The 21,233-nt window shown below is 30.4% G+C and overlaps 1 protein-coding gene across 3 annotated transcripts in view; it reads left to right on the forward strand.

Moving 5' to 3' along the window:
• Positions 1–20,598, forward strand: part of LOC127730616 (WAS/WASL-interacting protein family member 2-like) — a 44,851-nt gene extending 24,253 nt beyond the window's left edge. For 2 of the 3 annotated variants that reach the window (XM_052239101.1, XM_052239100.1), the window contains exons 6-9: positions 6,186–6,435; positions 8,066–8,170; positions 8,424–8,438; positions 15,220–20,598. In XM_052239101.1, the coding sequence (XP_052095061.1) occupies positions 6,186–6,435; positions 8,066–8,170; positions 8,424–8,438; positions 15,220–15,254 (405 nt within the window). In that variant the 3' untranslated portion in view covers positions 15,255–20,598. The remainder of the gene's footprint in view (positions 1–6,185; positions 6,436–8,065; positions 8,171–8,423; positions 8,439–15,219) is intronic. The other variant, XM_052239102.1, reaches the window with a different exon arrangement.
• The last annotated feature ends 635 nt before the right edge of the window (positions 20,599–21,233 follow it).

Below are 21,233 nucleotides of genomic sequence, written 5' to 3' on the forward strand. Positions count from 1 at the left end.
AACTATATTTAATGCATACATTGATTGTAAGGTGTACATGTCTGTCTGGCATGGTTCATCTGACCTTGACCTCATTTTCATGGTTCATTGGTCAATGTTAAGTTTTCTTGGTTAAGACTGTTTCTAAGAGAAACTATAAGCAATAGGTCAACTATGTTTCGTTTATCGAATTTTGTTCCAGAGTAATGATTTTGTGCAGAGTTATGGTCTTTGGACTTAGAAAATTCACTAAAATAATCATTTCCTCACTTTTTTTCGTCATGCTTGAAGATATTGATTGGATAATTGGTAAATATTTTAATCATGACAAGTTACAGATCAAGGTCGAATTTTGTTATGGTCCTTGGACTTAAAAAATTCACTCAAATAATCAATCTTCCACACTATTTTTGGCATGCTTGAAGATATTGACTTGATATTTTTTATATAGTTAACACCATGACAAGTTATAGATCAAGTTAGCATTTTGTTCTAGTACAATGAATTTTTAAACCGGTAGGGGACTATGTATTGCCAGGCAATACTCACAGAATGCTTGTTACTCTAAATATTGCATGTTTACTATGATATCAATTCGCCACTCAACTATTCCGTGAATTCAGTTTTATTTATTATTTCCTTTATCATACTTGAGGGATATAATTTAACAAGTCATATTGTTTAAGAGTTGGGGAAGTATTACAATGATCTTAAAGGTTCCTCATTTCAGTGATCACATTAATTATATATATGTGTTAAAAAAAACACTAGATAATATCCATATTATTTGTCATTTAAAATGTCCTGTTTACCTGTGACCTGTATTGAGGTAAGACGTTAATTAATTACAAATAAAGCTTCCGTTTCAGTGAAAACATAGATTTATATCGTAAAGAAATGTAAACTGAAGATAAGAAGTCTGTCCAGTAAACTTTTCAGGAGTTTTTACATTGTAAATTCATTGTATTTAACACTAAGACAAATTTTAAAAGTAATTTGATGTTCACATGTATCCAATAGCACTGTGTAAAACAGTTACATGCATTATTGAAATACATTGAATGTTTTAAATATTAGGAAGGAAATTAAAAATGAAACTTAATTTCTGCAGATAATTAAAGATAGTTGAAGGTTTAAATACCAATTAGTTTGTAATAAACAGCAGGAAAACAACAATTTTGTTTGATCTATAAATACATTAAATAATCAGAGACTCCAAACTGCTGTTTGCATGTATTAAGTTGATTGTTCAAATAATGTTGACAACAGTTTGTATACATACTTTAAATTTAATAAATACATAAAACTGGACAGTGATAAGGACCATAAATCAGTGTTTACACCAGGTCTTTGACCACATTTCTCAAAGAAGTATAGAACAAATGTACACCCCCTATGTAAATAAAACTTCTTATATGGTCATTGTTATAAAATGCCAAAGTGATAAGCAGCATTACTGTATAGAAGAGAAATGTCTGTCATGATAATACAGGGTCATCATAAAAGGTATACTGTGGATTCATTTATTTTTGTTGGTACATGTACCAATTTTGGTGGATTGAGGAAATCTAATGTTAGCATTTCATTGATATTTGATGTCGTGGTTTTAACAAATTCTGCATTTATTCCTGTAGATAATTTGATATTCTTTGAACATTTAAATTAGTGGTTTCTCTGTACCCACGAAATCCTCGAAAATCTAACTTTAGTTTGCCTCAACCAAATGTTATGAAACTTATACACAATGCTTATTACCACAAAACACAGATCAAGTTTAAATTTGGGTGACGTCACTTTTACCTTTCTGGAGTTATGCCCCTTTACAAATGTAAAAATTTGCTTAATTTTTCATTTCCGTTCTCTAATTATATAACTTAAGTTTGCCTCAACCAAATGTTATGAATCTTATACACAATGCTTATTACTACAAAACACAGATCAAGTTTGAATTTTGGTGGCGTCACTTGCATCGTTCTAGAGTTATTCTCCTTTACAAATCAAAAAATTGCTGAAATTTTCAATTCCGTTCTCTAACTTAAGTTTGCCTCAACCAAATGTTATGAAACTTATACACAATGCTTATTATCACAAAATACAGATCAAGTTTGAATTTGGGTGACGTCACTTTTATCTTTCTGGAGTTATGCCCCTTTACAAATGTAAAAATTTGCTTAATTTTTTATTTCCGTTCTCTAATTATATTACTTAAGTTTGCCTCAACCAAATGTTATGAATCTTATACACAATGCTTGTTACCTCAAAACACAGATCAAATTTGAATTTTGGAGGTGTCACTTTTACCGTTCTAGAGTTATGCCCCTTTATAATGTTATATGCAAGCGTGCATCATCTGTGTCCCATGGACACATTCCCTATTTATTTTATAAATTTTTGCAATAGGAAATAACACATAGGAATGGCAAACAGTATCACTGCTTATTCAAATCTTATTGATTGATTGATTGATTGAATGATGTTTTACACCACTTTCAGCACTATTGGCTCAAACCTTATTTGAAAAGCATATATATTTTGATGGTTTTCATATATTATACATAACCTTTTATGGAGTTTTGTTACATAAGCACCTATTTTGCAATCCCATTGTTACCATAAATGTGTAATGCACTTATGAAGTGAAAGATCACGCACATTACACCATGCTATGTATATAGACAGGGATACAGTTTGTCCTACCTAGGTGTTGAGGTATTAAGGTAGTTCAGTCTCTTGATTTTTATACGACCACAAAAAAATTTTTGTGGTCGTATATTGGTATGACGTTAGCGTCGTCGTCGTCGTCCGAAGACGCATTAGTTTTTCGCACTCTAACTTTAGTTAAAGTGAATGGATCTCTATGAAATTTTACCATAAGGTTCAATACAACAAAAGGAAGGTGGGGATTGATTTTGGGGGTTATGGTACCAACAGTTAAGGAATTAGGGGCCAAAAAAGAGCCAAAAATAAGCATTTTCTAGTTTCCAGACAATAACTGTGGAACGGTGTATGGATCTCTCTGAAATTATACTACAAGTTTCCATACCACAAAGGGATGGTTAGGATTTGCTTTGGGGGGTTATGGCTCAAACCGTTTAAGAATTAGGGGCAAAAAAGGGGGAAAACAAGGTTGTCCTGGTTAATGGACAAATACTTTAGTACAAAACATAATATAAAGCAGTGTAAGGGAGATAAATCAAATACATCATTGAAATTATCTCCCTTACACTGCTTTTAAATTATGTATAAAGTAATGGTTAATGAACAATTAAGATAATTTAAAACAGTGTAAGGGAGGTAATCCAAATACAACGTTTTGGTTACTTCCCTTACACTGCTTTTAAATTATGTTTAAAGAAATGCATATTTATAAAGGAAGACCAGTAAAAATATCTGCAAATGTTGCATCTTTTTTTTTTACAAAAAAATCCATATGAAAGATTTGACACTATATTTTAAATTCTATTATAAAATAGATTAAGTTAGCACTATGGTAAATTTAAATGGGTAATTATGGTTTGGGGGGAAAAAAGGGGGGGGGGGTAAAAAGTAATTGTGGGGGGTCAATTTTTTCTCATTTCAGAATTCAGAAATTAAAAAGAATTATTCTTCAAATATTATTTTTTTTTCAAATTTCAAATATTGAAAAATTTCAAGAAGTAATCTTTAATTGCACAGTATGGCGCATTAGATTTGTAAATCTTTGACCACATTTATTTATTTGTTATGCCGAATCTAACCGTGTATTTAGATTTTTAATTTTGGATCCAGTTTTCAAATTGGTCTACATTAAGGTCCAAAGGGTCCAAAATTAAACTTTGTTTGATTTTAACAAAAATTGAATATATGGGGTTCTTTGATATGCTGATTTAGATTTTTGATTTTTGGCCCAGTTTTCAAGTTGGTCCAAATTGGGGTCCAAAATTAAACTTTGTTTGATTTCAACAAAAATTGAATATATGGGGTTCTTTGATATGCTATTTTTTATTTGTGGACCCCGCTATCAAATTGGTTCATATTGAGGTCAAAAGGGTCCAAAATTAAACTTTGTTTGATTTCATCAAAAATTGAATTATTGGGGTTCTTTGATATGCCAAATCTAACCGTGTATTTAGATTTTTAATTTTGGGTCCCGTTTTTTAAATTGGTCTACATTAAGGTCCAAAGGGTCCAAAATTAAACTTAGTTTGATTTTAACAAAAATTGAATTCTTGGGGTTCTTTGATATGCTGAATCTAAACATGTGTTTAGATTTTTGATTATGGGCCCAGTTTTCAAGTTGGTCCAAGTTGGGGTCCAAAATAAAACTTTGTTTGATTTCAACAAAAATTGAATATATGGGGTTCTTTGATATGCTGAATCTAAACATGTATTTAGATTTTAGATTTTTGGCCCAGTTTTCAAGTTGGTCCAAACTGGGGTCCAAAATAAAACTTTGTTTGATTTCAACAAAAATTGAATATATGGGGTTCTTTGATATGCTGAATCTTACCATGTATTTAGATTTTTTATTTGTGGGCCCGCTATCAAATTGGTTCATATTGAGGTCAAAAGGGTCCAAAATTAAACTTTGTTTGATTTCATCAAAAATTGAATTATTGGGGTTCTTTGATATGCCAAATCTAACCGTGTATTTAGATTTTTAATTTTGGGTCCCGTTTTTTAAATTGGTCTACATTAAGGTCCAAAGGGTCCAAAATTAAACTTAGTTTGATTTTAACAAAAATTGAATTCTTGGGGTTCTTTGATATGCTGAATCTAAACATGTGTTTAGATTTTTGATTATGGGCCCAGTTTTCAAGTTGGTCCAAGTTGGGGTCCAAAATAAAACTTTGTTTGATTTCAACAAAAATTGAATATATGGGGTTCTTTGATATGCTGAATCTAAACATGTATTTAGATTTTAGATTTTTGGCCCAGTTTTCAAGTTGGTCCAAACTGGGGTCCAAAATAAAACTTTGTTTGATTTCAACAAAAATTGAATATATGGGGTTCTTTGATATGCTGAATCTTACCATGTATTTAGATTTTTTATTTGTGGGCCCGCTATCAAATTGGTTCATATTGAGGTCAAAAGGGTCCAAAATTAAACTTTGTTTGATTTCATCAAAAATTGAATTATTGGGGTTCTTTGATATGCCAAATCTAACCGTGTATTTAGATTTTTAATTTTGGGTCCCGTTTTTTAAATTGGTCTACATTAAGGTCCAAAGGGTCCAAAATTAAACTTAGTTTGATTTTAACAAAAATTGAATTCTTGGGGTTCTTTGATATGCTGAATCTAAACATGTGTTTAGATTTTTGATTATGGGCCCAGTTTTCAAGTTGGTCCAAGTTGGGGTCCAAAATAAAACTTTGTTTGATTTCAACAAAAATTGAATATATGGGGTTCTTTGATATGCTGAATCTAAACATGTATTTAGATTTTAGATTTTTGGCCCAGTTTTCAAGTTGGTCCAAACTGGGGTCCAAAATAAAACTTTGTTTGATTTCAACAAAAATTGAATATATGGGGTTCTTTGATATGCTGAATCTTACCATGTATTTAGATTTTTTATTTGTGGGCCCGCTATCAAATTGGTTCATATTGAGGTCAAAAGGGTCCAAAATTAAACTTTGTTTGATTTCATCAAAAATTGAATTATTGGGGTTCTTTGATATGCCAAATCTAACCGTGTATTTAGATTTTTAATTTTGGGTCCCGTTTTTTAAATTGGTCTACATTAAGGTCCAAAGGGTCCAAAATTAAACTTAGTTTGATTTAACAAAAATTGAATTCTTGGGGTTCTTTGATATGCTGAATCTAAACATGTGTTTAGATTTTTGATTATGGGCCCAGTTTTCAAGTTGGTCCAAGTTGGGGTCCTAAATTAAACTTTGTTTGATTTCAACAAAAATTGAATATATGGGGTTCTTTGATATGCTGAATCTAACCATGTATTTTGATTTTGGACATTGGACCATAATAGGTAAATTTAAAAAATTGAAGTTCTTAGACCACATTCTTTCTGTGTCAGAAACCTATGCTGTGTCAAATATTTACTCACAATCCAAATTCAGAGCTGTATCAAGCTTGAATGTTGTGTCCATACTTGCCCCAACTGTTCAGGGTTCGACCTCTGCGGTCGTATCAAGCTGCGCCCAGCGAAGCATTTTATTTTGTATTTTTGTAATTTTGTCTTGGTAATATCTTTTGAATTCTTTTACAGGCTCCTACAGCACCTTCATCGAAACCTCCCCCTCCTCCAACTAGAGCACCACAATCAGCAAACCCTCCATCCAGGGTCAACGCTCCACCACCACCACCTCCTCCAACAAGGACAACATCTGCATCACCTGGTACAAGAGGTCCACCGGGCTTAAAGCCCCCGCCACCTCCAATGAGAGGGCCTTCGACTAATGGACATGCTCCACCTCCCCCACAGAGAAGGTCAGGACACTACTCTGGGGGATCAGATGGTTTGTATGCTTTTTGTAGTACAGTTCAAAATTACATAAGTCAAATTTTAATCAATGAAAAATTCCACAAGACTTATGAAAAAATTTTGTTTTTTTTACCTTTACTTAATGTGAACCAGTATGTATTATAATTTAGTAATCTTCTACAGCTGTTTAATTTATATCAATTTGAGAATAGTATTAACAAAGGGTCCAATAAAAAAATCACAAATTAGTTGTTATATTACATTGATGAAAAAGAAGTTAGTATATTGACTGTGATATATTTTTACTAAAACTATATATTACAAAATGTCTACCAAGAAAACTTGGCATTTTCAGTTTATGTTTTGGTTTAAAGGAAAAAACTGATACAAAATTTATTGTATACCAATCAACTTTGGTCAACCATCAAATGGCCATGGTCAGGTCTAAATATTTGCAAGTAGCATTCATAAAATATTGTTTTCATATATGGCTATAATGATTTTACTAGTCCACAAATACTATAAATGATTTAATACCGTAATCGTGCTTGTATAGTTCGCACTGGTACATAGTCCACACTCCCTTCTCGCCAAGAAATTTCAGGTAAAAAACTTTTTGTAACTGTTAGAAAATGTCTAAAGAAACTCTGGTAATTTCAAATTGTGTGTGGTTGTTTGTGGTATTTTCATGGAAAAACCTATTTTCCATCATCAAATAGAAGTTGAAAATGCTTGTTAGTGATACTAGAACACTTCACAAGTGTTAAAATAAGTCAAAATCATAAAACAAAAAACAATTAAGAAACTTGTATATGTTTAAACCGGAAGTTGGAATAGCACGTGTAAATGAAAATAAATACGGTGAGTGTGTACGGAAAATCCATACTTAATAGATATCACTAGAATACGACTTTGAAAGTAAAACAGTTCCATCCTTGAGTAAAATAATGTTTAACATATATCTATTACATTAACATTAATGTTTGAAGGATCTTAAGCTAAAACAAAACACATGCCTTAGTATGAAACACCAAAACGGAACTTATAACCGATTACGTTTTGTAGTTTATACATCGTAAGCTGGTTCCTTGTTGACTTCTACACTTTTTTTGTTCAGTTAAATTCAAGCATCTTCCAGTTTAATTTAAGCAATGCAGTGAAAAGAAACAAGAAATTTGTAGTGAAGCTTTTAATTTTAAAATTTTTAGATTTATAAGTTTATATTTGATAATGAATAAAAATTACATATTAATATGGATTAGGTAAAATTATTAGTTTTGAAAATGATAAGAGTGCCCTTTATAATTTCATTAACAAACATGGCGGAACTATACAAACCTCGCAAATTCGATTTTTTTCTCTCTTATTTCTTGATTATCATACTCTATAGTCTGCACCCCTGTCTGGCAGGTTCAATTTGGAGAATAAAACCGCAGACTATACAAGCCTTTATTCAGTATAGTTTGGAAACTGCAATGAAGATTTTTTTTGTTAAATATCTGCTGCTACATTTAGTTTGGTGTTGAATAATAAGAAGCTGTCAGGACAATATTTCATCAGCATTTCACACTGAAAGTTCATTAATATGTTTTTGGTATGAGCACTAACAAAGCCATAATTTTTTCACTCATGATTTTATTTAAAATACATTTTTCTTATTTTAGATTTTGAGAACAGATTTAGGTTTCATGCAGCTAATGAACTGCCACCTCCAGAACCATTCACAGATTGTAATAAAACCTTCCCAAGTCGTAATCCAAGAAATCCTAGTAAGTAGACAAGGGAGATAATTCATTTTAGCTTAGTTGAATTTAATCAGATGTGATTATTGTGATTATTTCAGTATCTAAGCTAATATGTGCCTTGGATGCTATAAAAGAAGCTTATTTAGTTTTGATTTAATTGTCTTTTTTTTAAATTGAGGACAAAGCATGATTAAGTTCATTCTGTTGAAACAAGTAAATGCTGCTTTTTGAGAAGTTAAAAAATGAGTTACCTACCTTTAATTTATTATTTTCATAGATGATACAGATCAAGGTAAAGCTATTTTTATGAATTAAAACCTGAACAGTGCATTACAGTTCAGTATTTTACAAGAAAAAAAATGGCTTGAATAGAAGTAAGAAATTTTTTTAACAAACAAGGTATATTAAAAAATAACGGTGCATACTGACCAAAATGGGAAAAAAATTCTCTAAGAGTTTTCACATAAAACAATTGTCATACCATGTCACATTTACACTTTTCATAATATAGCTATTAAAGTAATGAGAGGGAGGAAAGAAGTTGAATAATGAAGTCAGCCAAGATACTCAAAATACATGAGTGGGATTTCAATTATAGATACTAGACAACTTGAATGTTCAGGAGTTAAATTTCAAATTTTTCTTTTCAAGCCAATTATTTCTTTGAAATTAAATTTTCTTATGCTGAAATTGATCTCCCATACTTTGCTTATCATTGTGATTTTATCTGCAGCTAGAGAATTTATTTCAGTGTCAGGAAAAGGGTAGTTGCAAGAAAGACATTTGGACGCTGTAATTTTACTTTCAATTTATATCAGTATTTGACATTATGTGAAAGGGAATATTAGTCAACCTGTTTTTACAGTAATTATTATCGTGTGTGTGTTTACATCAGGAGAAACAAATACAACTCAAGATAAAATAATGACAAAATAAACAAATAAACTTAAGACAATTCTGCCTCTTTCAACTGGTTTGGTAAGAATCCAACCATAAACGCCTTCAAAATAGTCTTTTGAAGTGACAAATAGTTATGTAGAGCACTTGCACAAACCAAGTAGACAAATTTACCATAGAACTTCTCTCCGAAAACAACATGATTTCCCTCGCAAATATTTATGTCAAAACTAATTGTTTTAGCCATTCAAGGAACAGATAACAATTTATTATATTTCAGCCTGAGAAGCTCAATGAATATTCATGATATACAATGTACCATATATATTGTTTTACATAAACATCATGCATTTTAACTTAAAATTAAATTTCACAAGCCAAATGTAAAGCACCAACACTTTCATAAAACTTCTTTTTTATATCCCTTAAAACCAATATAGTTGAGCAGCTTAGCGGCCATATTAGATAGGTGGAGAAATAATAAGGGAGATATGGGGCCATATTACATAGGTGAAGAAATAATAAGGGAGATATGGGGCAATTTCTTCTTTTAAACACACAAATTCAAAGGGGAGAGGGGAGGGTTTTGTTAAAATTTGATTTTTGACTATTTTTTCGAGCTATGTCTTTTATCTTGTAAACTATAATAGAAAGAGAGAAACTGAAAACTGCAAAAATAATCAACAATATAAGACCAACAAAAATGCCAATATGACTGAATCCATTGGATGAGAGTTATTGCCCTTAAATGATGATTTTTTACTTATTTTTGAGGTTTTGCTCATTATCTCCAAAAAGTACAATAGATGGGTAGAACTTGTTCAAGCAAAAATCATCAGCAATACAAGATCTACAAAATCACTAAAATAACAGACACCATGTGATGACTCCTTATAGGGATTATTACAATTCAATGACAATTTTTGCTTATTTTCTCAATTTTGTTTAACAGATGGGTGTTTCAGGCTCTTATGAGCCACTTGTTAAGTATTTTCAGTGTTTGTAATATGGAATAACTGTTGATTACAAACAGAAATATATAATTGAATTGATCATATTAACGATCAATTGTCTCTCAAGAATTCTTAATTATGTTTGAATGTTTTTAGTATATAGATCAAAATAATTTATTCTAGGTGAAGATTTTGACATTATTATAAACGGTAAAAAATCTTCAAAGAAAAAATGTTTTAAGGTGTGGTTTAGTTATTTCATTCAATTTCTATAATAGCATGCTAGAAAAATTTCAATTTTAACAGTTTAAAGGCCTATCTAATATGGTATTAATTAGAAAACATGATCAAGTTGTTTTTTCAAGGACATAGTTTCAATAACTAAGGATAAAATAAGTTATTTTAATTGTCCCATAATTTTGCATAACTTTGATAAGATGTGCAAGTTTAATAATCAGGTGTACAGAAGTTACTGGTGGGATGATGTAGGGGAAAAGAAGATACAATTATGTTTATACTTTATGTTATCATCAAAATTCCTTGCCTACCCCTTCATTCCACTTGATCAATATTTAATTGTTGAATATCTCTAAATTGACCGTTGTGTATATAAATGTAGTAAATTGAATGCTTTTATAATTGATTTCTTGAAATGATCATACATAAATATATTTTTGTCAATGATTAACTTAAAAGATTACTTTTCAGGAATGAGTACTATCAGTTTCAATTAGTGTAAGGGAACACATATGTTACAGATTGTTTCAAATCAGAAGTTGTACCCGATATTTTGTGACCTTTTACTGGCTGTGTATACATAATAGGGTCAAAATCAAAGTGATTTTATGTTTTAAAACTTTAGAAGGGGGCAATTAACAAATATTTTGTACCAAATGTATATATTTGTGTTATAATCCAAGAGTACAAAATACACTGCACATCATTTTTACCTCCTATTTTTAAATTTAGATTTGCAAAGGTTTCACGGGTTCAAATGTTTTTCTTTATAAATGTCAAATTGTTTCTAGGTGAGAAGATTTTTTTTCAAAATGAGGATTGTTTTTCTAAATATTATGACACAATCAAAACTCCCTGAAAGATGTTAATATGCATATATATTAATTAATCACATGTTCATATTAAGGCATTAATAAGACTGGATGGTTATTGATTGAAGGTTCAACACTGATTTGAAATATTCCTCAGTAGTTATTGAATGCATGTTAATATATCTAATGAACAGAATTTTAATAACAATACAAAATTTTGTATTAAAACATAAAATTTTGAACATTAAATATTTAAATATCAAAAGGTTTTGGTAGATGACTTATTTGGTTGTAAAGGTCGATCCTAGATATGTAATTTGATATATGTTTCAAAACCCTTTGGAACAACAAATAGAAATCTTATCTTATACCCTGTGATAAGGTATTGATAACTTTTTAACTGTCATAATAGTTTTGACTAACATTCCTAATGTTTTGGGTCTAAGAGTTAATCATTTTAAGAACATATATTGGATAAATAATCCATATTAATTTTCTTTGTTTTATTGATTTAAATGTACTGAAAACCAAATAAGAAAGGGTGCCATGATTAAAAAGAAGTTTGAAGATTCAAATTATGTTTTCTTTAAAAATAGTGCTATTCCACTGGAAACTTTTTTCGAGGTGAAGCAAGTTATTTTCTGAAAATTATACATTTTAAAAGGGGATATCATAGACCACTTTTTCCATTGACCAGGCAGAGGAATATTGGTGGCTACTTAATTCCATTATTAAGTCTCCCAAACGAAGTTTGGGAAGACTTATTGTTTTTGCTCAGTTCTTATTATTATTATTCTTCTTCTTCTTTCTCTTCCGCCGCTTTTAAATTTGAACTTGTCCGCACCCTTTCTCCAAAACCGCTTGTCAGATTAACTTAGGGTTTCACAATATGTTAAGCTAACATGTCTAGTGGTGCAATCAGGGTTTTGTTTGTGCAATGGGGATTATAAAGGGGTACTTTGAGGGGCAAACAGAAAAGAGGGTTTTACTATAGAACCCTATGGGACTTTATTTTTTTAAATTTTCAAATGATTATAAATTGAAAACCGTTTGTGATAGACACAATCTTTTTAATTGAAAATGTTCTAAATGATAAAGCCCATTAAATGAAATACAGGGTTAGTCCCCAGGGGTCACCCCCACCCCCTGCCATTTAAGAAAGTTCTAATACCTTGTAAGTGGTCAAGATCCCCACCCCTAAACCATATATATTTTGGTTTGTTATGCTATGATGGTTTGAATGATATACAGGGTAAGTCCCCAGGGGTCATCCCGACCCCCTACCATTTGAGAAAGTTCTAATATCTTGTAAATGGTCGAGATCCCCACCCCTAAACCATATATATTCTGGTTTGTCATGATAAAGCACATCAAATGAAACACAGGGTTAGTCCCCAGGGGTCACCCCCACCCCCTGCCATTTAAGAAAGTTCTAATATCTTCTAAGTGGTCAAGATCCCCACCCCTAAACCATATATATTCTGGTTTGTCATGCGAAGATGGTTTGAATGATATACAGGGTTAGTCCCCAGGGGTCATCCCGACCCCCTGCCATTTGAGAAAGTTCTAATATCTTGTAAATGGTTGAGATCCCCACCCTTTAACCATATATATTCCTATTTGTCATGTCTCGAACATTTGAATGACGTATATGGTCAGTCCCCAGGGGTTCCCCCCACCCCCAATGTTCTAATATCTTGTAAATGGTTGAGATCCCCACCCCTAAACCATATATATTCCTGTTCGTCATGTAATGAACATTTGAATGACGTATAGGGCCAGTCCCCAGGGGTACCTCCCCACCCCCAATGTTCTAGTATCTTGTAAATGGTCGAGATCCCCACCCCTAAACCATATATATTCTGGTTTGTCATGCCAAGATGATTTGAATGATATACAAGGTTAGTCCCCAGGCATCACTAATGCATATAACTTTACTGGACCAAACCAATTTTCACTGGATGTTGCCCAATGTCAGGCGACCCTGGGAATTACGAATTATGGGAGCTTCGCTTGGGAGACTTCGTAACAGCATCCTGTTACAATCATTTCTTGTTCAAATTGAACCTTTTAAAAATAAGTATTTTCAGTGGAGTAATGCTTAGTTTATTACAGATTAGAATGTTATTATTATGTGATGCAGATAATTCTATGCATATTTTATTATTTATCTTCATTTATTCATACCTACAAATGTTGCATATTTTATTATTCATCTTCATTTATTCATACCTACAAATGTTGCATATTTTATTATTCATCTTCATTTATTCATACCTACAAATGTTGCATATTTCATTATTCATCTTCCATTTATTCATACCTACAAATGTTGCATATTTCATTATTCATCTTCATTTATTCATACCTACAAATGTTGCATTTACTTTACATTTATCATATTCAGTTAAGATTTGAGTTGGTTGAAGTATTATTAATGTCACTGTTACATGTGTATATACTACGACATAAACTATGGGAAAGTGATTAATTAGCCTGTTTTGTCTTCCTAGCAACAAAAGGCTTTGGAATATCCCTTTCTGAGGATCAGTGATTTAAAGTACATTCAAACCTGTACATAAAGGTCATAACTGGTCTTACTTAACTATTGTTTTTTGTACCCCACGCAATGCTGTGCAGGGGACTTAAAAATACTAGGCCTTTGTCCATGTGTCTTTGGGTATGTCTGTCTAGTCTTGTAAGCGCTGTCGGTGCCAGATTTTTATTGAATTTGTTTCATATGGTTTATTTTCAGCAATGTCTCCAAAAAGTTTGAAAAAAGTGCCAAACAACTATTTTTTGAAGGCGTTATGCTCCTTAAAAATAAAAATTATATGGAAATTAATTCGAAGCTATCAATAGATATTAGAAGATGTGGTATGAGTGCCAATGAGACAACTCTCCATCCAAGTCAAAATTTATAAAAGTAAACCATTATAGGTCAAAGTACGGTCTTCAACACGGAGCCTTGGCTCACACCGAACAGCAAGCTATAAAGGGCCCCAAAAATTACTAGTATAAAACCATTCAAATGGGAAAACCAACGGTCTAATCTATATAAAAAACGAGAAACACTTATGAACCACATCAACAAACGACAACTACTGAACATCAGATTCCTGACACGACTACATTTCTTGTAGGATTGCTTTGAAATGTTAAAATAAAAGGTTTATATCATAAATGTCTGGGAGGAGTTTGAAAATCAGCTCTAATCAATTATTTTTACAGAAGTTATGTGCATTGGAAGTGCTCTCAAGTGTACAAATCTTGCCAGATATTTAGGAAATTTGAATTAAAGGTTTATATATGCAATGTCTCGGACAAGTTTGAAAAGCAGTGCTGATCAACTATTTTTAAAAGAGTTATGCCCTTAGAAATATAAATGATATGGAATATTGCAATGTAAGCACTATCAAGACTGCATTTCTTGTAGGATTGTTATGAAATTTATATCAAAGGTTTATATAATCAATGTCTGGATGAGTTCAGCATGGATCAATTATTATACAGGAGTTATTTTCGATGTTATTTATATTAAATAATGCATTGTAAGCACTTTCACACCTACATTTCATGTCAGGTTTTATGAAAAGTTTATATCAGCAAGATCTATGAAGAGTTCTGACCAACTCTTTTTGGTGTTGGCTTTGAAAATATTACCCAGAAATCAAGAAATCTTTTAGATTCTGAGATAATTAATGTTTAATTTTGCTTCAGGGAAGGTAATACAAAGGTTTGGAAAATAAGGCTACATTGACTGAAATTTCCCTATATCTTTCTCTTTGTATATTATGTATTTGTTAAGCATTAATTATTTGTAATTTTTCCCTGCTTTCTCAAAGAATGTTGTTGAATATTGGTACAGGTAAAATTATCTGAAATTTTATATTTGAGTTTTGTATAACTCGTGGTTTTCCTGTTTTATTATTCAATGATGACATCAAGTTGATATTATATCCATAGCATTGCCCTATAATCAAAATAATTATTGTTTGAAATAAAATTGAAAAATGTAATTTCTTTGTAAACACAATCTGATAAGTTTTAATAATAAATGGTAAAGATTACTGTCTTTAATTCATATACATGTATAAATATGATTTTGTAGGCAGCCCGTATTATGTTGAAGACATGTAACACTTTTTATTAACCTTTCAATATTTTTTTTTAGGTCGACGAGCACCACCACCACCTCCACCCAAATGAAAAACACATATCACTGGTTCATAGTTCAAAGTGCAATTCATATGGAAGGATGATACAGGCATGTATGTGGTGTATGGCATTAAACAATTATGAAGATGTCTTAAATTGCAGATTCATGCCCTGCATGCATCTTGTGATATTTATTTATGATGGGGAGGCAGTCATGTGATAGTCATGTGATCAAGCGATTCAGTACGGGACTGTTCTGTAAATGGCTTCAGTATGAACAAGGATTCTTTATAGAGATGTAAAATAGTCATTACCAATCAGACAGGTGCTTTCAAAGATTTATTATACAAATTTATTTATAGTGAATTTTCATGTTTGTGATGAATTGCATCTAATTTAAGTTAACATGCTGCATATACTTATCAAGTTTTATAGAGTTCTGATGTCAACTAATAAAATTATTGTTGTTATATTTTGATCTGAAGAATTTTGTTTTATAGACAGAATGCACAAAATAAAGTGTAAATGAAATGGTTGAATATAAAAAGAAACTGATATTTGACTGGTAAAAATACATTTTAAAAAATTGAACATTTCATCAATTTCATTTTAGAATGCAAATGCATATATACCTTGCTAATTTGTTTTTCTGATCAGTCATAAAGTATACAGAGTAGTATACATCACCTTATTTTGAGAGAATTTATATATCTTCTCAGATTGTACATTAAGTCTCATTTATATGGCAATCATTTTAATTGATTATTTATTAAGTTTCAATCATTAAATTAAGTCAGGAAAGTAGAAATAAAGGCAAAACATTTCTAAAAATAGTCTTTTACCAGTCTTCAGATATTAACTCTACCAGACAAGATTGTATTGGTAAGATACACACAGATCTACAGATATAACATCATCATTATCATAAGCATTAGGTATGTTTAATATGTTATGACGGCTCTTGATAAAAGCCCAGACCTGCAGGTTAATGCAGTGAGTAAAACCATTAATAAAGATTAATTAGTGGCTTAATCATATTTATCTAGTTATTAACCAAAAAAATTAAATGCTTAGTCAGCATAAAGTAAACCACATGTTTAAATTCATCTTTATATTACAATTGTATAGAAGACAGAAGAGTGCTGTAATGTGAATAGTTTGCTAATTTATTCTTCCATTATTTTTACAATTCTGCCTATAATTGTCTGTACTTATTACTAGGGTAATAACACTTGTTGTATTTGCACTATTTATTTTATTGTAATATAATTGCTTTGACCTTTATATACATTGGGATTATCATAAACATGCAGTCCCATACATGTAGGTACAATTTTGAAGTAAAGTGTTTCCTGGTTGAGTTAATTTACTTTTCAGTAGTATTATGCCTTTCTTTTAAAAAAAAAAGAGATCTATCTTAATTTGAACAGGCAATTATAATCAATTCAATATTTTTATTGGAATTTATATCTAGGATTGTGTTTAAGAATATGTGACACAGCTACTGGAGTGACCAGTTTTTTATGGGTTCTTTTGTGGAAACTTTTATAAAAATATCCTTGATTTAGTCTTTTTGGTGGCAAGAGGTAAACAAAAATTAAAGTAAAATATGGAAAAATCAGAGGTCAAAGAATAGAGGCTATTTGGTTTAAGTATTTACTTTTGACTGCTGCTTTCCCATGTATATCTATGGTATATTTTATTTTATTCCTTTGTATTATAACAAGACAACAATCAGAAAATATAGAAATCAAAAGATGTGTTTTTTTCCTATAGTGTGCTGGGCACAATATGTACCTTCAGCATTGGTGATTGAGTAAATTATTTTGATGTATTTGACTAAAAGATATTTTCATAGATGTAAGTAATACAGTTCATTTATCATGGGCATTATATTGAGTTGGCTATAATACATGCTTTGCATTCCCCAATGGAGACCTTTTATACTGTTCAAATTGATAAGGAAACATAAAAATAATATTTAGACTTTCTGTCCTCAAAAGAAATGAAATGAGGGAGAACGAAATTTTAACCAAGTTTAATTCTTTCATGAACAGATGTGTTCTTTGACAAGACATTACAGTTTTGGTGTGAAGTTTTCCCCTATATATGAGTTATACAACAAAAAATGGCAGCAAAATATTGACTATTTGATTTGCAAATTCCTTAAAAATATTTTCAAACTGAAAATGTATTTTATATTTATCTATTCATTGACCAAAAATAGAATTATATCATTAAAAAGCTTTGTAAAATAACAATCTGTAAAAGTCATCAGTCTTCACTTGTCCAACCCTACTCTTAAGTTTGTGTTTATTTAAAAGGTCTCCATTGTCTTCACCATTCCGCTTTTTAACCTGTCTCTATATAGGTGTGAATGTGTGTATATTTTGCAGAAGATGTTTTGTATGTTAGTTGGGTATTTTTGTTATGTTTTTATAAACATTTGTTAGTTTCACCACACATGGATTTGCAAAATAGGTAAATTATATTTTTCTGCTTGTTTAACATCAACATTCATTTTAATCAATGAGCTATTGGATTTTGATGTTTAGTTTTTCAGATGCAAAGCAGTTTTGATAGGTTTATAAGTTATAAATGTCATTAGCCAGTATTAAAACATTTATATGCATTTGCAGATAAATAACCACATGTTTTGTATTTTGCGTTATTATTAAAAAGGCCTCTGATAAACTGTTATGAATAAAATAACCAGTCTTCTTGAAAAATCCTATGCATCTCTTGTATGTTCTACGATACAAAAGTTTTGCAGGTGTTAATAATTTTTCATTTACTTTCATTTCATATGATATAGAAGTTAAGTATTTCAACAAATTTAGTTATTTGGCATGGTTATAAAGCATATGTATCTAAGTAACCTTAATAGTAAATTTATAGCAATTAAACATAAAGATAACCTTATCAACATGTGGACTTTTTATTTGATCACCATGAAACAAAATGTAAAAAATGATATAATCTCATTAAAAATACACTCATTAGTAAATGTCATTCTACCTTGTATTGATGCCTGAATTCTATTATTCCAGACTGTGACACAAAGAAGCATATATTTGCATTGATGCACATGTGTCAGTATGATTGAAAACTTAACTGAAGTTCAATTCAAGCATATATGTTATGCCATTAATTTCTATAAATGTATTGTAAATGCTAAGAAATTTCTTATTTAGGCTTATCAAAAAAATTTGCTTTGTGGTATATTTTTCATGACAATTTTTCACCTTCAGTCAAATACTATAACAGTGCCTGTAGTATCTTATCTCGCTTTCATTCATTTTTTTTTTAAAATAACTGCAATTTCTACATCATATAATTCTGAGTTCAAATTTCAAGATTGATAAAAAAAAATCTGAAATTTATTCATTTGTAAGGATATATGAATTGGTTTAATTGTATCACCTGACAGCCTCCATGTGTAACAATACATTGTGGTCACTTCACCTTTCCATGACAGCCTCCATGTGTAACAACACATTGTGATCACTTCTGTCACCTTTCCCTGTCATTGCCACACTTTGTTGATCTACAATTCCTTGAAAACAAGCCAGACAGAAATCAACCAAATTTGCACCGATTCTTTAACAGCGTATGAAGTTGTGCTCTTGCTATTTTAATTTTTAGGGTTTCCAATGCCAAAACATGGACATAAACATTTCTCTGATATCTTTTTGTAAATCTGCATTTCTTTAAAACGACATGACAGAATTCAACCTAACTTGCATAGATTCTTCTACAGAACATGAAATTGTGCATTGCTATTTAAATTTTTGATTTGAATGATTTTTAGGGGTAAATCTAAAACATGTCTTTGGAAAGTTTAAAACCTTTTTGTCGAGCCTGCGACTTTTGTCGCAAAAGCGAGACATAGCAATCCTACAGCGACGGCGACATCCACAAATATTCACTCTGTGTTTAAAGTATTTGAAATTTTAATAACTTTCTTAAACTATCCTGGATTTGTACCAAACTTGGACAGAAGCTTGTTTATGATCAAAAGCTAGTATCTAGAAGGAAATTTTGTAAAAATTTATTTCCTGTTTTTCCGTATATAACTTATAAATGGACTTAGTTTTTCTTCCAGTTAACCTTACATACAGTCTGTAGTTAAAAGTTTTTAAATCATTTATTAGATTCATAAACCATTCTGGATTTTTACCAAACTTGGACAGAAGCTTCTTACAATCAAAAGATAGTATCTATAGGAAAATTTTTAATAATTTTTTCCCCATTTTGTTGAGCCTGTGACTAGCAGCAAAAGTAGGCGAGACATTGGGTTCCGCGGAACCCTTACGAATTTTTATTTTAATTATTGGACTCATTTTTTTATCTCTTGAAAGGAACAATGGCTTAAGATTCTATAAACATTTAGATATTATTTATGGCAGTATTTATGTTTTTACATTTAATTATGTCCTATTTTGATGTTACTAGATGATCTGCTAAAATAAACCTGATATTAAATCAATTTGTATGTTGTACTCCTGAAATCATTGTGTTCAAACTTATCATTTATTATTTTCTTAAATAGAACTTTGCCTGTCAATACAACTGGAGCTTTCAACCATTTATTAGTGTTAGTCTGTTTAATTTCCTTGATTTTAATAATAATAATAATCAATACAATATTTATAAAGCGCTTTTTATAATAACAACAATAACTCTAAGCGCTTCACATTTGAAAATAAATAAAATACAAAAATACATAAAACATAAATTACAAAGCACCAACTTACAAGAATCAAACAAGCATATAAAAATTAATAAAATACTAAAAATGAAAAATGCATGTACCCTAAAATATACAAAAAACAGTCTAAAACTAATGCAGTCAATTTTGCTCTGTCTCTTAACATTAGCTGATTATTAGTTATGCTGTTAAAAGACAAGATTATCTTATATTATAAAGGGGTAGTTGTGTTTACTTAAAAAAAAAAATTGTTTAAATTCACTCCTTTTTTTTTAGCATAAATAAATGTAAAAAAAACTTTTGTTTTTCATTTATTATAACATAAGTATCAGCAAATCAGTGTCTTTGTAAATACAGTCTTTTTTATACATTGATCTAAACATAAATTCCTTTTTAAGAAATCAAACTAGACTAAGTTTTGATAATCAATAAATTAATGAAAATTAGAATGAATAGTTTATTGACCCTTTAAATTGAAACAAAATGTAGTGAATAAGCAGTTTGTTATTACTTGAATGTTATATTTTGTTTGTTTGTTTGTTATGAGTGTTATTTATGGATGGTAGTGTATATAACATATCCATGAATCTTCCAATTATATATGTATATAGAAAATGAACAATGATATAGATTATATCATATTGTAAATATAATGTATATCTATAATAAATGATACAATTTTAACCTGTTGTTGGTTTTTAGGCAGTTAAGCTGCCTTATGCTAGCACCCTAGATTTGTGTTCTCCCTAACGAATGCTGAAAAAAGTGCCATTGTTGTAATCTAGCAGGCTAATATGTTATTTATAACTTATTGGACATTTTTTTCATTCTTTTAATTCTGGAATACAAAAAATATGACCAGAATAACCTTAAATGATCGTCGAACGACGCATAATATTTGAAGTTGCACATAGGAAATAGTGCTCAATAGAAATCCGTACGTAGTTTATTATCCCCTGTGCTTTTGGCTAAGATGGCAAAGAACAATTGTATGAAATATTTCATCGCCGAAAATCTGTAATTACAAGTCGTTTATATTTCCCAAATGGCAAAATGCGCAGGAATATTGTTCATGTACACCAAATCTCTATGATAGAAGGAATAAAGTTATATATAGTACACATGTAGTCTAAGTTGGCGGTAATTTTAACTTACACGAAACGTAAGTTCGTTTGCAATTGATTCTGATGATATAAAGTCCGATTAAGCGAAAGTACTCTTAATCATGATATTCTTTTAGTTTAAGAAGATTGTGATTATTTAATTGATTTCAATTAAATGTATGCACATTTAAATTCCTTTCTTTTATTAAATTATTC

This window comes from Mytilus californianus, unplaced genomic scaffold (genome assembly GCF_021869535.1).
Source record: "Mytilus californianus isolate M0D057914Y unplaced genomic scaffold, xbMytCali1.0.p SCAF_2, whole genome shotgun sequence".
Classification (NCBI taxonomy): Eukaryota; Metazoa; Mollusca; class Bivalvia; order Mytilida; family Mytilidae; genus Mytilus; species Mytilus californianus.